The 19,365-nt window shown below is 51.2% G+C and overlaps 1 protein-coding gene across 3 annotated transcripts; it reads left to right on the plus strand.

Annotated features, from left to right (window-relative positions):
- The first annotated feature begins 52 nt into the window (after window positions 1–52).
- CCDC134 (coiled-coil domain containing 134) lies at window positions 53–18,839 on the plus strand. Of its 3 annotated transcripts, none has more exons than XM_030320792.2 (7): window positions 53–191; window positions 2,014–2,132; window positions 3,001–3,122; window positions 3,545–3,629; window positions 5,854–6,035; window positions 6,329–6,400; window positions 14,814–18,839. In XM_030320792.2, exons 2-7 carry the CDS (start codon window positions 2,030–2,032, stop codon window positions 14,937–14,939), a joined length of 690 nt encoding a protein of 229 aa, XP_030176652.1. In that variant the 5' UTR covers window positions 53–191; window positions 2,014–2,029; the 3' UTR covers window positions 14,940–18,839. The 3 variants fall into 3 exon arrangements, with proteins under 3 accessions (XP_030176652.1, XP_032449937.1, XP_030176653.2); XM_030320793.2 differs by lacking the exon at window positions 53–191 and adding an exon at window positions 220–515; XM_032594046.1 differs by lacking the exons at window positions 53–191; window positions 5,854–6,035 and adding an exon at window positions 217–515 and having other exon boundaries at window positions 14,814–14,901.
- The last annotated feature ends 526 nt before the right edge of the window (window positions 18,840–19,365 follow it).

Genomic DNA, 19,365 nt, shown 5'->3' on the forward strand with positions numbered 1-19,365 from the left:
GGAGCGGTTGTCGCGGCCCGCGCTCATTGGCCGGGAGCGGCGCGGTGGGCGGGGCGGCGCGCGGTGATCCTTGAGCGGCTGCTAGCGCCAAGTGTGGGGTTTCGCGTCTTCGGCGTTCACCCCGCGGACCCTGGAGCCGGGCTGCACGCCGACGTCCTATCCGCACTTCCCTTCCCGCACCTCCCGGCCTGGTAGGTGGGGGCAGGGGTCCCGCGCAGGCAGGCTCCAGGTGGCGAGGGCAGGGCGTGGGGTAGGTGGGGACCAAGGGCCCCCAAACCGGTTGCTGGGGGTAGAGGGTGAGATTCGCGGCCCCGAATGCGTCTCGTTGGAAGGACTCGTTCTCTCCTCCGGGAGCCCCACAAGGGTCGGGGCAGCAAGCCGGGTCCGCGAGCCCGCGTAGCGGTCTCAAAGCCCGCCACCGCCACGCCATCCTTGCAGAATGTGTTCAGAGTCGCATACCCAACCTGGAAGAGGTCTGGGAATGTACGGTGCGAGGAGCAGGATCGAGAGGCTGGGTAAGTGGGAGTAACAGTGGAAAAAAGCAGGATCCGCCCCCACGCATTCTGCTTTTTCGGTTTTCCTTTCCCACTTCTCTCCGGCTTCAGTCATTACCGGCTGTCTGATACCCTGGCCCCAAGTTCTGCCCTAGCCCGGGTCTGGTTCCCTTGAGTCTAGAGCGTGGCGTTGGAAGGCAGGTCCTGGGTGAAGTTGGACTACTCCTTCCCATTCTTTAGGCTTCAGGTGTCCGGTCTTCGTAGGGTGGGGGCGGTTCTCTGAATGACCTCTGCCAGCTCAATAACTGAGCATCTGTCCCCTGGAGTAGGCGTCCTGATAAACCAGGGGCATCTCTGAGGTAGCCTATGCTCATTTAGACTCTTGGTTTAGCCTGGGAATAGCTGAGTGACTTTGGGCAGTCATCTGGCTTTTCTGTGCCTTGGTTTCCACATTGGTAAAACTGATCAACTGTCATCAGAGTGTGAGGCCTCCTCTGACCACTGTGTTTAATATCTCACCCCACCAACTCCCTCATCCTTCTGTGCTTGTTTTACAAGTTTATCGATTTTCTGTTTCCCCTACTAGGGACATAAGTACCATGAAATGCAGTAATTTTTGTGTGCCGTAGGCACTGCTGTATTCCCAGGTCTAACTCAGTGCCTTGAACGTCATACTCAAAAAATAATTAAGGAATGGTGCCTGAATAGAAATAGGTGTTACTTGTGGTGCCTGTGGTTCCAAAGTGAATGAATGGCAGCCTGCTTATCCAAGATTGCGCTGCCTCCATTCCTGCCTGCATCCCTTCTTCTGTTCTTTTTTTTTTTTTTTAGGTTTTATTTTTAAGTAACCTCTACTCCCAATGTGGGGGTCAAACGTAAACCTTGAGATCAAGGGTCGCATGCTCCACTGACTGAGCCAACCAGGTTCCCCAGCACCCCCCCACCTTGCCTTCTTTTGTTCTAACGACAGAAGTCAGAGAAGGAGGGGAAACTCAGAAGTTTCACATCCCCCCTGACTGCCTGGACTTCCTTAACCAGATAACCTTCTTGGGGTCCAGGATGAGGGGTGCTGAAAGGGAATGATACTGGCCAGCCCCCACTTTCCCCAGGCGTGATGCCTTACCCAGTCCTTTTTCCCTAGAGCAAGGAGGTGACTTCCTTATCTCTTTTACAGGTGAGAAAGCTGACGTTCCAGAGACTAAGCTATTTGCCCCAGGGCCCACAGACAGAGGCAGAGCCAGGGCTCCAGCCCAGAGCTCTAGACACCAACCCCTGTGCTCTAAGCATTCCTTTATTGCCAATATTATCTTTTCTCCTACCTCCTACCATCCCACAGTGTTTATTGTGTGTCTGGTTGGTCACAGGCCCTGGGCTGGGGATGGGGCTCCGGGACTTCCCAAAGCTGGGTTCTTGGTATTTGGAGGCTATATCAAGTTGGGAAGTTGCTGTTCACCTGCACTCTTTATTTTATATAACCAAGCTCTGGATCTCACCTCCTCTCTCTGGGTTACTTTCCTAGCTCTAGGATCTTGGATATGGACCTTCTTCAGTTCCTGGCCTTCGTCTTTGTCATGCTATTATCTGGGACAGGAGTTACAGGCACCCTGAGGACCTCCCTGGACCCAAGCCTAGAGATCTGTATCCTTTGGGGTTGGAGGTGGGGTTAATGAGCTGTTTCTGAGGGGTCTGTAAATAAAGTCTGTACCCACACCCCCTTGGATTCCAGAGATGGAGCAGACTCAGCCTATGGGAATAGGGGAGAAAAGGTGAGGTGTTCTAATCAAGCCTTGATCAAGTCAATTTTCTTCTGGTCCTCAGTTTTTCCACACGTTAAATGGAGAAGGCAAAACATACTTCTCAGAGCCATCAGGGCTCTGAGGATTGTACATGTGCTTTGCATCTTGTGGGTGAGACCCTGGGTGGAGACCCAGGGTGGAGGCCCTGGCATACAGGGGCTACCTACTCTGGGCCAGACCTTGGGGACACAAGAAGAATCAGGACCAGTCATCCCTGGTTTTGAGGAATTCACAGGCCTCTCACTATACTTTGTGGTTAGCCCTTTAATGAAACATGGTGGGGGAAGAGGGGCAGGGAGAAATACTGCGCTGTGGCTTTTGAACTGGGTCATGAAAGAATAGAAATTCATGGAGAAGAGTGGGGGGGCATCCCAGGCAAAGTGTACAGCGGGAGCAGAGGAGTGGAGGTTCTGGGAATAGTGAATGGTTGCAGTGGATGATGGGAAGATCATGAGGAGGGGAGGTTAGGAGCCAGGTCCTGAGGGTTGTGTTCAGGGCGTTGGATGTAGACTCCTCAGTGAAATGGACAAATGATACCTTGCAGGATGCCTCTGCTTCTCAGTTTGTTTCTTCTGTGGGGGTGGGGGCAGGGGGAGTGTCTCAGCCATGGGCATCTATGGCCCTTGCAGATACTTGCTGTTCGGGAATGGGCCCTCTGGATTGGGACCACTGGATTGTCCAGGCCAGCCCCTTGACTTAATGCCACCCAGACAAGAAGATGTTTGAGGTGAAGCGGCGGGAGCAGCTCTTGGCACTGAAAAACCTGGCACAGCTAAATGATGTCCACCAGCAGTATAAGATCCTTGACGTAATGCTCAAGGGGCTCTTTAAGGTGCGTGTGGGCATGGGACAGCTCACCACCAGCTCTTTGGTCTGGGCACTGATAGATGGGTAGGAGTTCCCTGAGGGGCTGGTATTTAACGAGGGGGAACTACACAGATTTGAAATAGATTTTTTTTTTTTTAATTTTTTTTTAACGTTTATTTATTTTTGAGACAGAGAGAGACAGAGCATGAACCGGGGAGGGGCAGAGAGAGAGGGAGACACAGAATCTGAAACAGGCTCCAGGCTCTGAGCTGTCTGCACAGAGCCCGACACGGGGCTCGAACTCACGGACCGTGAGATCGTGACCTGAGCCGAAGTCGGACGCTTAACCGACCGAGCCACCCAGGCGCCCCTGAAATAGATTTTAAATAAATAGGGCCGTCTGTGAAGGGCTCTGCAGAGCCACTCAGCCTGGGTGGGTTCCCTCAGGTGCTGGAGGACTCGCGGACAGTGCTCATTGCTGCCGATGTGCTCCCAGATGGGCCCTTCCCCCAGGACGAGAAACTGAAGGATGGTATGGTCTTCCCAGTCTTGCTCTTTCCTCCTTCCCACCACCTTGATCTTCTCTCGCTGCTCCTTTCCTCCTTTTCTCCTCACTCTTTTTCCCTCTGGAAGTATCCTCTTATGAAACCTTCCAAGTGGTCCCCTTGGGTGTATGGACACTTAATTCATATTTCTCTGGGCATTTCCAGGCTTCAGAGCCAGTTTCTGGGCCCCTGACATGGATATAGTCCTTTGTACTGTACTGTGCTTGGGGCAGGGGAAACGGGGGGGAGCCTCTGCCCACAGCCCCACCTCAGGGGCCCTTGCCTTTTCTATCACCCTGACCATTCTGGTAGAGAAGGCAAGGGTTGTTCCCATTTATAGGAGAAACACAGAACAGACCTATTGAAGGGACTTGCCAGTGGGGGCAGTTAACAGCGCTCTTTTCTACTGTTTTAAAGCCTCAGTCCCCTTAAATCCTTTTTGAGACAAGGTGGGGAAAACAGATAAATAAGAGAGAACGGAATGTTTCTGTGTCCCTTCATCCCCTTTTCTAAGACTTTTTCTCCAGTGGTAATTCCCTTCCCACCCCCTGTTAACTGATTATATTCTAACAATAAAACATTAGATTATAATGTCTGAGAGAGGATGGAAATAGAACTTATATATCAAATGGTGGGCACTTTATAAATATCATCTCAAATCTCCACTATAACTCTGAGGAAGGCACCGTTGCCTTCATTTTCCAGGTAAGAGAGGACAAGTGTTTTGCTCTTGCAAACCAGTAAACCAAGCTAACTCCCGAGTTCTTTGAGGTTCAAGATTGTTCTGAGGTCCAGAGGTCCCTGCTCCACTAGTCTTAGACCCAACTTGGCATGTCTTTGGAGGAGTCTGCTTTTCTCTGTGTGGGCTGGCCAGTGCTGGTGAGGCCTGCCTGGGTCTTATCTGCAGGGGTGGCTCAAACAGGGACTTCTGGCAGGGCTGGGTATATAGTTATTTTTCATGATAGTCTAGGTTGGGGTGACCTGCTGCCATGGTGGACACACTAAGTTAGTCTGAACTGATCTGTTGACCAGAGGAAGGATATTAGTGAGAAAGTTAGTGAAATTCAGATAAGGTCTATTGATTAGTATCAACGTTAATTTCCTTATTTAGATAATTGTACAATGCTTATGTAAGATGATAACATTAGAGGAAGCCGAGTGTAGGAGTTTTATGATGCATGATGGAAGTCTAAAGTTATTTTAATATAAGAACCTCAGAAGCATTTAAAATAAAATGGTGGGGGGGGGGGATTGGCGCCTGGGTGGCTCAGTCAGTTGAGCATCCAGCTCTTGATTTGTGGTCACGATCCCAGGGTTGTGGGATTGAGCTCACATGGTAAGGATCTGCACTGAGCATGGAGCCTGCTTAAGATGTCTATCCCTTCCTCACCGAAAGACCGCTCTAGAAGAGAGAGAGAGAAAAAGAAAAAGAAGAAAGGAAGAAGAGAAAACGGGAGAGAATGAAAAAAAGAATAAATGGAGAAGAGAGAAGAGAGAGGAAGGCGAGAGAACTTCTCTCTCCCCCTCCCCCTGTCTCCCCTTATCTCTCCCTTCTCTCTCCCCTTCTCTATCCCATTTTCTCTCTCTCCCCTCTCACCCTCTCTCCCATCCCCTCTCCCTTCTCTGACCTTCCCCTGCTTGCACATGCTCTCTCTTTCTAAACACAAACAAACAAACAAAACGATATTAAAATAAAAATTGGAAGGAAGATATTAAGAAAAAACCAAAACAACCCTAATGTGTTCCCTGGTCATCCTAACAACCTGACTCTCCATACACTGCAGTTCTGTGTTTAACACTGGGGCCTGGCTCTGGATGTTTGGAGGCCAAGTTGGGGAGGTCTGACCCAGCCAAGCTTCATGCGATACATGTCTTCATGTGTGAAATGGTACCCACCTCTCTGGTCCTTAAAACAAATGAGTTTTCTAAGCTATGAGATATAGCCACCTGAGCCTCCGTTTCCCATCTGTAAAATGGGAACAGCAGCCACATCTCCTTCTAAAGGTGGTTTTGAGGATTCAGTGTTCTGGGGGGACATAAAGCCCTTAGCATACACTACACATGTGGTCAGCCCCTATGGATAGTGGGCACAGTTCCCTTCTCTGACTAGTAGGCTAAGTGGGCTTCCATTCTCTGAAGGGTGTCTGGGGCTGGCCAGGTGGGCAGGAGAAGGGCATCTGTCTTGGCCACTCATCAGGATCCTCTTGCCAGCTTTCTCCCAAGTAGTGGAGAACACAGCCTTCTTCGGTGACGTGGTGCTGCGCTTCCCGAGGATTGTGCACCACTACTTTGACCACAATTCCAATTGGAATCTTCTCATCCGCTGGGGCATCAGCTTCTGCAACCAGTCGGGCGTCTTTGACCAAGGGCCCCACTCGCCCATCCTTAGCCTGGTAAGGACTGGGGGCAGAGGAGGTTCAGGAGCCCTCTGCCTGGTGGTGCACCATGAACCTTGCATCTGCCTTCAGTTAGGCCTGAATGTCAGCCCTTGGTTGTGGTTTCTGTGATAAGCCTCAGGGCACCTTGAGATGCAGTCTCAAGGGGTTCTGTGCTGACCTGGGTCCCTAGGGGTCATCACTTGTTTCACGTCTGCCTAAGCCTTGGGCCTGAGTCCCACTGTGGAGGGAGTAGCCGCGGGTAAGGAGTCAGGAGAGGCAGAGGATGACTAACTTTTCCTCATCCGCAGATGGCCCAGGAGCTGGGGATCAGCGAGAAAGACTCTGACTTCCAGAACCCATTTAAAGCAGACCGCCCAGAGGTAAGCTGCTGGGGCCTATGGCCATGTTTGCTCTGCCTCTGCGGGGTCATGGGAAGCCAGGTCATACTGGGGATGGGACACCTGGGGTGGAGCATGAAAGCCTTTGACTTGGAACCAGACATGGCTTGAGTCTGGATCCACATACCATTATTTGCTCATTGGTGCCTTTGGGCAAGCCACTGCCCCTGTCTTAGCCTCAGGCTCCCTGTCTTATCATGGGGTATGGACCCCGGCTGTGGGGGATAGTCAGAGCCTATGAACACACCCATCCTGATGTATAGTAGGCATCTCACATCATGTGGCTGCTAGGCAAGGTCAGGCCGTGCTTCTCTACCCTTGAGCCTTTGAGCACTCAGCCAGGCTTCTGTCTCACGTTCCTGCATATGCTTTCAACCTAGGGGACTGAGGTGGGCTCTGAGGGCTGAAGGCTACAGGGTAGGACCACAGATGGGGACATGCAGAGTAGAAGGGAGGAGGGAATCAGGTGGCAGGGCAGTGCATCAGGGGCAGGAAAGCCTGGAGGACTGGACTTGTGAAATCATAGGCTCTCCTCTGGTGTAGGGAGGGGTGTCAGGGTCCGTGAGGGGTCTAGGATTTTAGCCTGCTACTGTTTCACGGATACTGACAGGTCAGAGGCATCAGAGTTCATTATAGCAAAAGCAATATCTGGCCTGTTGGCCTGGCCGTGTGGGTTCCCCATGTTCCTCAAGTCATCCACAGTGACACAGAGGGGCCCAGGCAGATGCTGCACATGCAGTGGCTTTGCATGAAGGTGAGGAATAGCGAGTTTGGGATATTCACAGCCTTTGTAGTGAATAGCGGCAAACCTGCTTTTTGAGGGGCGGTCATCCTGTCACCCTTCCAGGTGGTTCTCTGCAAGCAGTCCTGACAAATAATACCCGGATACAGAGAGGTCAGGGCTTTGCTTTCTTGTTGTACCTAGTGAGAACGTGCAGGATGCTCAGGGCCGTGGTTGATTGCCTCCCCCACAGTTTACCTGTCAACCCGGTGTGTTTTGGCTTAACTTAAATTTCCACGTGAATGTGCTATTCAGTCTGATTGATCAGTAGAGGCCAGGACCAAATGTGTCCTAGACCAAATGTCTCATATTGCCATTTGATTCTGGCTACCATCAACAGGACTCTAAGCAGCAGGACGAGGCCAACCTGCAGTGTTGATCTCAGCCCCCCAGCTTGCAGACTCAGCCAGCTAGGATAAGTCCTGGGTGGGCCAGTAGGCTTTTGTTGTTGTTGTTGTTGTTGTTGAATGTTTATTTTTGAGAGAGAGGGAGAGAGAGAGAGCGTGAGCAGGGGAGGGGCAGAGAGAGAGGGAGAGACAGAATCCGAAGCAGGTTCTAGGCTCTGAGCTGTCAGCACAGAGTCCGATGCGGGGCTCAAACTCACGAACCGCGAGATCATGACCTGAGCCGAAGTCGGACGCTTAACTGACTGAGCCACCAGGCGCCCCACCAGCAGGGTTTATATTAGACAGTCAGAATAGTCTAAGGCCAATCTGTTACCCATGACCACCCACACAAGAGTTTAGACTGACCTATTGATCTTTGATCATTGTCAACAATTACAGGGAGCAATAGATGGACCCAGAGCAGCCCTCATCCCCAGTGAAGACACATTTCATGGCCCACTGTCTCCCATCTGTCACGACATGGTTTGAGCCACTGTTATATTGTTTATCTGAGCCCTGAGAGCAGTGTCACTATGGGATTGCAGCCTCATTTGCCCTATGTGGCATAACCCAAGGCCACTCAGGCATCAGGAACAGCAGATGGATTTGTATCTGTCAGATTAAAACAGGTTGTATTGGCCTTTGTGCCTGCACAGGGTCACTTAGGGAGCTGCTTTTGGTGGCATCAGGCACAGCAGAGTAGTTTACTACTAACCACATTCCTGTGAGTTTTCCTTTCACAGGGCTGAGATGACACACCCAACAGCCAATCACATTATCAGCTGCAACTGCCACTTGGCTTGGACAGATCCTAGGATTGTTTGCCAAGTGGCGGTGCTAGATCGAAGAGACTAAGAGGATTAATTGTTCCCTCCCCAGATGCTAAGATTATTGCTACAAAATCGGTGTGGCACATCCCAGGACCTAGATAGAATTCCACTTTTTCTCCAGTCCTCCTCTACTCTCACCTTGAGCTTTCTTTCATCCAGAAGGGTCAGATGTGAATGGGACAAGGGCATTTGTCATTTTCAGAGACCCATCATACCTTCCATCTTGGGCCACTGTAGGGGGACTTGGCAGGGAGCGTACTTAGCCAAATGGTCATTATTCTAATGATTTCATGTCATACCATTTCAACCAGGGACTCTAGGCAGTCAAGCCAGAAATACAGAGTCCTCTGCTTCATGCCCATCCATGGTGGCAAGTACAATGCCACATCTAGTACAATGGTGTATTTAGATGGCGAAGCCAGTTAACTGGGCACTATAGGCTTGATCGGCGTTTTGATTCTGGTTGGTGTCACCAGAGAATGGGCCTTATGATGGGCATCTAAACAAGTGACCCGGACTGTTCAGTTGTCAACCATAGTTTGCTTCCATACTTCATGGCCCCAAAGAGGAATGGCTGCCTTTGATCTGCCAGTCTTCTGATACGGACAGCTAGGACGCTGACAACGGTCACTAGAAATAAGACATGCATGGTGTTAGGAATATTATCTAGGCAAGGGTGGTGGCTTTTAATTCAGATCATTGTCTGACTGGCCTTGATGGCATTATAACTGGGGCTGGATGGCTGCCACCGCCAATACACAACAGTGTCTAGGATTCCCAAAAGCACCCCTGGATTTGATGATTCGCTAGGAAGAATCACGGGAATCAGTGTACAGTTGTGCTCATGGCTGTAGTTGATTATAGCAAAAGACTGCAAAGTGAAATCAGGAAAGGGAAAAGGCTCTTGGGGTGAAGTTTGAGGGAAACCAGGCACAAACCTGCAAGAATCCTCTCCCAATGGAAGCACCCAGGACATACTTAATTTCCACAGCAACAAGATGTGACATGTGAAAAGTTGTCCTGAAAGGAGGCCCATTAAAGACTCAGTGCCTAGAATTTGTATTGGGAGCTGGTCACTTAAGCTCCCTCTGCCCAGTGCATTCCATAATTCCAGAGTCCCAGGACGAAAGCAAGGGGTTCAGCATAAACTCTATTGTTTACATAGTTTAGGCTCAGTGGGTCACTCTTATCACTTGGTGGGAGTCGTCCCAAAATCCAAGTTCCCAGACACCAGCCAAGATACAGCCCTAGAAACAGGCCTTTCAAAGGATAGCAGTCAGGCCAGCTATGTTAACTCTTTTGCACAGTACCATTAGCTCTTAATTTAGGTGAACGATCAGTGAGCCAGGCCTGAGTATTTAGGGGAACCTCTGAATCAAGAGCCCCTTTGAACCAGTGGCTTTGCTTCAGGCAGCAGAATGGGAGGTAAGGGTTTCCCTACTAGGGTTGCTGTCACCTCATCACGTAACATCCCTCGAGGTTGCTTGCTATAATCACAACCCTGATAAATGGCCAGTGTAAGAATAGTCAGGGCATACCCAGCAAGAATACGGAAGGACACTCAAGGCCATGGCAAATTGCCTTTCCCCGGGAGGGGCACCCTCATGCTTTATTGCTGTGAGGCTGGCTCTCCTGGCCCTGCAGGTCACGAAGGCCTCTGACATGGGAGGAGGGTGAGAGCATAGACCAGAGAGAATGGGTGCTAGGATAGATTGGGTTTGGCTTTGTCACAATGTTCTCTGCTTGGAAGTAACCATACCAGCAACATGCTTTCCTTACTTCTCATTGGCTAGGGATGGTCTCAAGATTTTACTCGCTTTTTAGCATCCAGCATGGACCTGTCCCACCAGCAGCCCAGGCTTGCTCAGCTCCCTTCATGCACTCTCTGTGCTAGTGAGTGTTCTGTACATAAGTACTTCTTATGTACCCATAACTAGAGCCAACTGGTGTCAGGCTTTATGCTGGCCACTGCCACTGTCCAGAGGGAGCTGGCCCTCTCCCTGCTCACAGTCTGTTGGGGAAGGTGGCAGGGAAACAGTCCCAATCTAGCATGATCTAGCGTGATCACTGCACCAGTGGAGGAGGGAAGTGTAATGAGCTGTGGAACCCTAAGAGAGGACCTGACCCTGCTTCAGCAGTTAGGTGGTGGAGGCTCTGGGAGGAGTAAGAGCTGCTGGGTGGACTGGCCTGGAGAAGACCCTCTAGGCCAAGGCACTGGCTTGCACAGAGCCTTGGAGGCATAGCACATGCATTTATTTATCATTTGGTGAGCACCTACCAAATCCCAGCTGCTAGAGAAGCAGAGTAGCCCTGCTCTCCTGGGAGTGCCATTCTAGTTGGAAGATATAGTCAATAAAAAGCATATAATAATGGGAGGTGGTGACAAGGCTATGGAGAAAAAAGCAGGGGAATGTGCTTAAGGAATCAGGGATGAAGTGGGAGTACAACTGCTATTTCGTGTGACTTAGATGCAGAAGGTCTTACTGAAAAGACCTGAACAAGGTGAGAGAGTGAGTCTTGTATCTAGAGGAAGAACGTTCCATGCTGAAGGAGCTGCAGTGCACAGGCCTTGAGTTGGAAGCATATTTGGAGGGGGAAGGGGAAACGTGAGAAGAAAAGGTCAGAGTAGGCCAGATCACAAGACCCTTGGGGGTCTTCTCCAGGCCTTTGACATTTACTCTGAGACACGTGGAGAACAGGGTGATAGGCTCTGACTTCCCCCTGTAGAGGATCAACCTGGCTATTGTGTGGAGAGTAGTCTAGTGGACCAGGGTGGGAACAAAGACACTGATGAGGAGGCGGCTGTGCTGGTCCATTTGGGAGTTAATAGTGGCTTAAACCAAAATCAGGGTGACAACTTTGAGGATGGTGAGATTCTGGTTGTTTAGAAGGTAGAGCCAATAAGATTAGCTAAGGAAGCAGATGTGACATGAGAGGGATGCAGTAAGAAGGACTAGAAGACTTTTGGCTTGTACACATGGAAGAATGGGGCTGCCATTTTGTAAAATGGGCACACTGTGGTGGGACAAGTTTGAGGCTTGGATAGGGGAATCAAGACTTTGTTTCTGGACCTGGTGAGCATCTGAATGAAGATGTCAAGGAGGCGATTGGAAATAGGACTCTAGATTTCAGGTTGAAGCTGGGACTGCCAATGTGAGTCATGCCTATGAAGGAAGGTGTGGAGAGCCGTGGCACAGGTCATGTTCCACCACCCCGGGGCAGGTAGAGTGTCAGGGCAGATAGAGGGCTGCATCCGGGGACATGCCTTCTGGTAGAGGAGGGAGGATCGGAGGAACTAGCAAAGAAGCCCCGGAATGACAGTGTGAGAGTAGAAACCCAGAGAGGATAATTTCTGAGACTCTATGAGAAAAGTGCAGCAAAGGGAGTGAGCGGCTCATAGAATCTGCTGAAAGGCCAAGTAGTGTGAGGCCTGAGAACTGGTCAGTGGGTTTAGCAAGATGGACACTGGCCATCAGAGATCATAACATAAGTTGTTTGAGTGGAGCAGTGGGGACAAAGGTTGGATTTTGAGAATGAGAGGCAAGGAAGTAGACGCAGCAAAAGCAGACTACCTTCAAAGAGCTTTCTTTCCAAAAGGAACAGACAAATGGGAACATAGCTGGAGGGGGTGTGGATTCCAGGGGAAATTTTAGTCAGATGGGAGAGACTAGGCATGTTGGCATGTTGATGGGGACAGCCCATTAGGGAGGAAGAATTGATGGTGCAGGGGCAGAAGAGTTGCTGGAGCCCCATCCTGAGGAAGGAAGGCAGGGGAGAAGATCTGGCGCCTGGGGGAAGAGTCCATCTTGTCTGGAAGAACAGGTTGCGCACAGAGGCGGCTGGGTTGGTGGGAGTGGAGGTGGGAGCTTGGGGAATTTTCTTCTGTTCTTGAAATAGCCAGGTCATGGTCTGTGGGGGAGGGGAGGAGGGTTGGGGGGGCTAGAGAAGGTGTGCCTAGGAGAGCGGCTGAGGGAGCAGACTAGGAAGACATCCTGGATTGCCAGGCAGCATGAAGGGCCCGCTGGAGGTTAGCATCAGGAATTTAAAGTAGGCATTAGTTAGGCCTAGTGGGGAAGGGGTCTGAGAAAGGGAGAGTCAGTGTTTCTCTTCTGACCCAGCTAGGTGTGGGCCCTCCTGGTGAGGCTAAGCCAGCTGGGGTTGGAAGGCCCAGATCTTCTGACTTGCTGTAACCCAGCCAGAGCCAGAGGGTATGGGGTCCTCTGTGACCTGGGAGGTCAGCTCCTCATCCCTCCCAAGAGGATGAGAATTAACTCCTAGCAACAGGAGGCAGAGTGTGGTAGGGGGAACACTGGTCGGGAAGGTGGGAGGCCTGGGGGCTCGTCCCAGTTGTGCCTCCCACTTGCTGTGTGACTTAAGTATATCATCTGCCCTCCCTGGGTCACACTTCTCTGATTTCACCCCACCTTCCAGACTCTCATAGTTCAGCCTAACATGGCAAGTAGATTTCTGCACAAGGTAGAGCTTCTAGTTTGTTTTTTTTTTTTCAACGTGTTTTTTTTTTTTTATTTATTTTTGGGACAGAGAGAGACAGAGCATGAACAGGGGAGGGGCAGAGAGAGAGGGAGACACAGAATCGGAAACAGGCTCCAGGCTCCGAGCCATCAGCCCAGAGCCCGACGCGGGGCTCGAACTCACGGACCGCGAGATCGTGACCTGGCTGAAGTCGGACGCTTAACCGACTGCGCCACCCAGGCGCCCCTCTAGTTTGTTTTTAATGTCTACCTTGATCACACATTTGTCAAATTTGCCCTAAGAACAAATAAAGCAGGCATATTTCACAGCATAGTTAACATGAGTTTGGGGTACTATTACGGTATTTCATATGCTAACATGATTCACTTGTTCATTTAAAAAATACATACTGAGTGCCCTCTATAAGCCAGGCAGGTCTTGTGCTAGGGACTCGTGAACAACACAGGATCCTCCTGTCCTCACGGAGAATGTTTTCCAGTGGGGGCGACAGGCACGAAGCATGTGATCATGAGGGAGAAGCCCTGAGAAGGAAATGGAGGAGCCAGGCGGGATTCAGGGCAGGTCCCCCAGGATGGCGACAGCTGAGCAGGAGCTAATGTGGCAAAGGTGGCAGGGGCTGGAAAGATCATTCTGGGCCTTCACAGCACATGCAGAGGCCTGGGGGTGGAAGGGAACAGGGAACCTGAGAGCCCAAAACAGGGAGTGTGAGGGAGGAACACAGAGGTGGGCAGAGCGGGCCTGCAGATGGAGCATGTGGAATTTTATCCTGAGAATAATGCAGTCATAGAAGGGTGTAAGCAGGAGTGTGACATGGTCAGATTTGCATTTTGGAAAGAACTCACTGCAGTGAGGAGAAGGTCTTGAGAGGCACCACAGTGGGTGTGGAGAGCACTGGGAGGCTCCGAGTCATTGGGAGAGAGGTGGGGGTGGTGATGAGGGTAGCCATAGGGGAGACGGACAGGAGGAGATGAGTTTGAGAGACACTTAGGAGTTAAAACAAGCCAGGCCTTGGCCAAGGAGGGAGAGGGGTGGGGGTGGGGGCCTCACTGTTCACGAGGACGGGGACATTGCAAGAGGACTGGGTTTTTGCGAAGATGGAGCCATGCCAAGTTTGGGGCACATTTGGGACATCCTAGTGGCATTTAGACATGGAGATGCAGGTATGAGGGGAAACTGACATACATACCTAACAGAAGCCATGAGTTTAGATGAGCCAGTCTGGAGAGGGCAGAGGGAGAAGAGCAAAGGCCCTGGGAATCGCAGTCGAGAAATGCGTCCACTGAAGTCCTCCTCCTCCACCCTGGCTCATTCTGGGTTCTTGTCACCTCATCAAGCACCACTATCCCTGCACCGTGGAAGCCGTGAGCCTGGGCACCACGATCTCCTCCACCTCTTTTTCAAGGTCTGCCAGTTTGACCTCTGGCCCTCTGCTTCCCATGCAGTCCTTTGCCTGGGCTTCTCTGCAGCTTGTTCACAAGCAGCAGGATGCCTGCGGTCTCTTGCTCTCACTGGTTGCCCTCTCCTCCTCAGGGGTATAGCAGCCAGGGCCCTGGGGGGGGGGTCTGCGGTTGTCTTGGGCACTCAGTCCCCTCACCCTGAGAGACGTCTGCTTATGGTTTCTCAAATGCCCCATGCAGGTTCACACCTTAGCACCTGTCCCTCTTCCTGGAATGTCCTTTTCTTCCCTCATCCTGTCTGCTTGGTGAGCTCCTGGTTGTTTTTCAAGACCCTCTAAGCAGTTTTCCCCAAGCTCATTGAACTATCTCGAAAGAGTCTGCGGGCTCCTTGAGGGCAGGGCCTGTGTCTAGGCGATCTTCCTGCTGCTGCAAGCCCACAGCAGCCTAGCCTCAGACAAACTCTTTGCTCCCCACAGACTAAACCAGACTGTTCTGTTTTTCTCTCAGTTCATTTCCAGCACTGACCCTTTCCAGAAGGCCCTGAGGGAGGAGGAGAAACGCAGGAAGAAAGAGGAGAAGCGGAAAGAGATGCGAAAAGGCCCCCGGATCTCGAGATCCCAGTCTGAGTTATAGCAGGAGTGGCCCAGGGCTCAAGGGGCCAGGAGGAGACCAGTCCGGAGGAAGAGGCAGAGGCATCTACTGGTGGTGAGAGCCAGCTCTGTGAAAGGGGAGGTGGCCTTTGCTCAGCCCCCTGAAGCTGGCTCTGCGCCCTAACTGAAGTGACTGGGCCACAGAGGGCTGGATTTCCTTCCTGGGGCCTTCCTGGAGTGGGTGCCAAGGAGGCCTTCAGAGGATGCCATGCTGCAGATCAAACCATGTTGAGATGCTAGGGGAGGCTGGAAGGATCCTGGACTGGACCCTCCCTTTGAGTTAGGACCGCTGACCAGCCAGCTGCCACCCTTCATGAGGAGGCAGCAGAATCAGGCTCTGAGCCACTTGTGGAAGTGCCATGCCTACTGATGGCCCCACTGTGGCACTGAGCTGCTCAGCACAGGTCCCAGCCCCCTGCAGAGACACAGGAGAAGCCAGCAAGCCCTCTGGGCTAACCGAGGCCGATTTGGGCCCCTGGGAGCTGTGAGCCCTTTCACAGGGTAGGGGCCTGGAGGTGGGGGGGGGGGTACCAGAGGTCCTCACAGATGTAGAAACTACCTTAGAGGATGTTCCCACCTCATCAGGAGGAGCCCCAGGCCCTAGCAGGGCAGCGAAGCAGGGGCTTGGCTTAGGCCTTCTCTTCCCCTTCTCAGCACCATCCTTCATGAAGAAGTGTCCCGGGAGGGTGTTTAGCCAAAGACCTTAGAGCAACATGATCTCTGTCCTCTGACATCTGGGATGGTCCATGAGCAGGTGCAGGGTAGAGTCAACTTGTCCTCCAGGCAACTCTAAGAGATCCTTGGCCTGTGGGTAGGGGCTGTTGGGAGACAGGCTGTAGCTCTACAGGAGGCTGTGCTTTGTAAAGGCAGACCTGCTGCAAGCTGGATTGGTGAGACTGAGCTCCCCATAGTAGAGACCAGTGGCTGTAGAGCAGGGAAGGTGCAGGGGAATTAGGCCCTGAATGGGCAGGTACCCTGTAATAATGCCCCTCCCAGGCAGAAGAGGGAAAGGCTCTGGTGGGAATTCTACTTTAGTCTCTTTGACCTGGCCAAGCCAGGTCTGCCCCTTAAAAGAGGAGGGACACATGACCATCCCAGAACCCCCTAGTCCCCCACCACTGACAGAGCCCAAGAGAGACCTGAGTCTTGTCTCAGCCCCTCAGACTTGCCAAGTGATCCTGGCCCAGCCTGTCCCTGTCCTGTAGCTTCACTGGCAAAATGAATTTGATAATGTCTGAACCCTCCCCAGCCCTAAACTGCTTCTCTGAGGCTGGGGCCTGGTTTCTCAGTGACAGATGCCCTTCTCTCATGGTTCTTCACCATCCCATAGGTTTGCTGAGCATCCCTGTTTACACAGCCGAAGAGAAGGACCCAGTCTTCCCTATCTTCACCTCTGTCCCATCTGGCACCCCCCATCCTCCTAGGCTCTTCCTTCTACACCTTTCGCCTCTTCATCTTGGTCAATTCCTTCCTCTTCATCCTCAAAGGGGCCCAGGTTTTCCCATCAGACACCTTCAAAGAAACAGGCAGAACCACTCTGCTCTCCCCCTCTCCTTCCCTTTGATGCCGTTGCTGATTGTTGTTACTTGTTCCTGGGATTCCCCCTCAAGTCTTACTGCAGACAGAGCCCTCTCACCTCGAGGCCCAAGGGCATGTGTTTGTCCAGCTTCCTTACAGCTAGGATTCAGTCCCAGGAGCAAAGTGCCATCAACCAGATGCACCAGCCTGTGTGGGAGTTGTGCCGGTGAAGGTAGTGGCCACTGGGACCAGAGGTAGGGGGTCAGGGGGTGGGGGGTTCTAGTGGCCAGACCAACACCAAGGGTGCCCAGTGGTGGCAACAGTGATGTCTTCAGTGGTGTTTTCAGCATGGTCTAGGATGTTTTTCCTGTCTGTTGAGCTTCCTAGTTCAATCTCAGGCACCCCTGGAGAGTCTGGGAGCTAGCTCCCCTGTGTCCTCTGAGGCAGGATTTCTCAGCAGTGGCACTATTTACATTTAAGGCCAGATAGTTCTTTGTTGTGTATATGAGGATGGCTGACCTGTGTGTGTAGGATATTTAGCAGCATTCTTAGCCTCTGCCTACCAGATGCTAGTAGCAGTCTGCAGACATTACCACATGACCCCTGGGGACAAAATCTCCTTGGTCCACAGCACTTGTCCCTCCTTATCCAAGCCCTACATCTTCCTCTGCTGTCCCCAGTCACTGCCCTCAGAGAGATGCTGTTGGAAGCTCCTTGAGATGATCCTTCCAGGCTTCTGGGCTGCTATGTTGTCCTGGTTCTCTGCCTTTAGTCTCAATCTGCTTTGTCTCTTCCTGATTCCTCTTTCCTTCCCCACCCCTTAAATGAAGAGTTTTAGCTTAGTCTCTCCTCTCTGCTCTTTTCTGCTTGGCACCTTTATCCTCTGAGACCCCAAAGCTGATGACACCTTCCCTCTTGCCACTGATAATCCTCAGTCCTTAGGTTTCAGCTTATCCAAAACCAAACTTGTAATTTCCCATCCCCAAGCCAGCCTGATCTTTGTGTCAAACCGTGGGGTACATGTTCTTGCGTAATGCTGGAGGAAGTGACAAATCCTGAAAGATTGGGGGAGGAGGGAGAAGGTGACAAGGCACTGTGAGCAGAGGCCTAAAAGGGGAGGCATCAAAGGTACTCAGTGAAAAAGCATGTGCAACATTCTCTTCTATGACCTGTAGTAGTTGCCCAGTCTGTGGTAGATCTTTGGATATATGGTTGTCTAGTCCCTCCCTTTCCAGATGAAGAACCCAGGTCCTGAGGAGTGACTTGTCTAAGACTGGTCCACTCTTGAGAGCCAGTCTCTGTTCTCCCAGCCAGGGCAAGGTGCCCGCTGGGAGAGATGTTCAATTAGGTGGGATCCAGGGCCATAGGGACAATGCCAGTGTTTCGCTGGGTGCAGTGCAGCCACATTTTTTCTGCAATTTCTCCTGAGCCTTCATTTGTGCTCCCTCAGGCCACTTTGTTAGGCCCCACCGCTTCTAGGCAGATCCAGTAGGGAGTTGTGGGGACAGCACAGAGTGGGAGGTACTGTGCCCGACCTGCTGCTTAGGTTGCCCTCTGCAGGGCGATGCTCGGGCTTTGGGTTGGTAGACCACTGTACCAAACTGAGTTATGGTAGTCCGGAGACAGTCACCCCTCAGTGGGGGGAGCCCTGTGAGAGGTGCAGTCCAAGGTGGCACTGCACAACTCCATGCCTGATCCAGGGCAGGGCATCAGGGTTTAGTTTCCTGTTTCAGGGTGAGACTGGTAGGTGTAGTCTGCGTATAAACTCTTCTGCATGTAAACAATAAAGAAACATTCTTGTCCTTTTTTCCCCCAAAAATAAGTCACTTTTTTCTTATGTTATACATGTTCATTATAAGAAGTAATTTAAACAATACTGAAACACCAAGAAGAAAATAAAATTCACCCTAAGTCCATCCACTCCCATAATCATGACTGACAACTCCAGCTGTTGGGCCTTCCAGCCTTTTGCCCTTCATGTGAGCACATAGATCCCTATTTTTTCAATTGCAGTAGCTGCTTTGTACGGGCACATACTATATGCCAGGCCGTATGCCAAGTGCTGGCTGCTGGCAACTCCTCCCTGCCTCAGGGCCTTTGTCCATATCATCTGTTCCCCTGGCTACACTAGACATGATTCCTCAAAATTTTAGGTTTCATCTTAAATGTCAGAGTCCTTTAACTGACAACCTAAGTTAGGTCTTTGGTTAGTTTCATCACCCCCTTTACTCTCCATTGATTACCTGTACCTTACCTGCTTTCTATTTTTGTTTAATGTCTGTTCTCTTCACTAGACTGGAAGCTCTCAGAGGGCAGGAACTGCCTTTTTTTGCCTGTCAGAAATGTTCAATAAATGTCAAGTGAATGTGCACATGATCTCTAATCTTCAAAACTGACAGGACACTTTTCCCTGCATTTTAGAGATGACAAAATGGGAGGCTTAGAGCAGTTAGGCCAAGGTCACACTGCATAGTGGATCCATATGTCTGCCTCCACACAGGCTACTACGTGCTCTCTTCTTTACCTCAAAAGCGACAGCTCTGTTACCATACTTTTCCTTTTTAACAATATATTGTTAGAGCATTTGTCAATAAGCATTTATGCACATGACCTTTAATGATATTTCATTCCATTGTGTGGATGTAATTTATTCATCCAGTCCTTTATTGGGCTTCCCAATATTTGCCCCAGTTACGTCTCTGAACTTCTATATTTGAGCACTTTGAGCACTCATAACTTTTATTCCATAGGATAAATTCCTACTGGTCTGCACATTTGTTTACATGGAGACCAGCTGCAAGGTGGGGCAGTGGGAACTTGTGGGCGGGCTGCACGTCAGAATCCCTGCTTCACGGCCAAAACGCTCAAGCCTGGGTCACACCTTAGGAGGC

Source organism: Lynx canadensis, chromosome B4 (genome assembly GCF_007474595.2).
Source record: "Lynx canadensis isolate LIC74 chromosome B4, mLynCan4.pri.v2, whole genome shotgun sequence".
NCBI lineage: Eukaryota > Metazoa > Chordata > Mammalia > Carnivora > Felidae > Lynx > Lynx canadensis.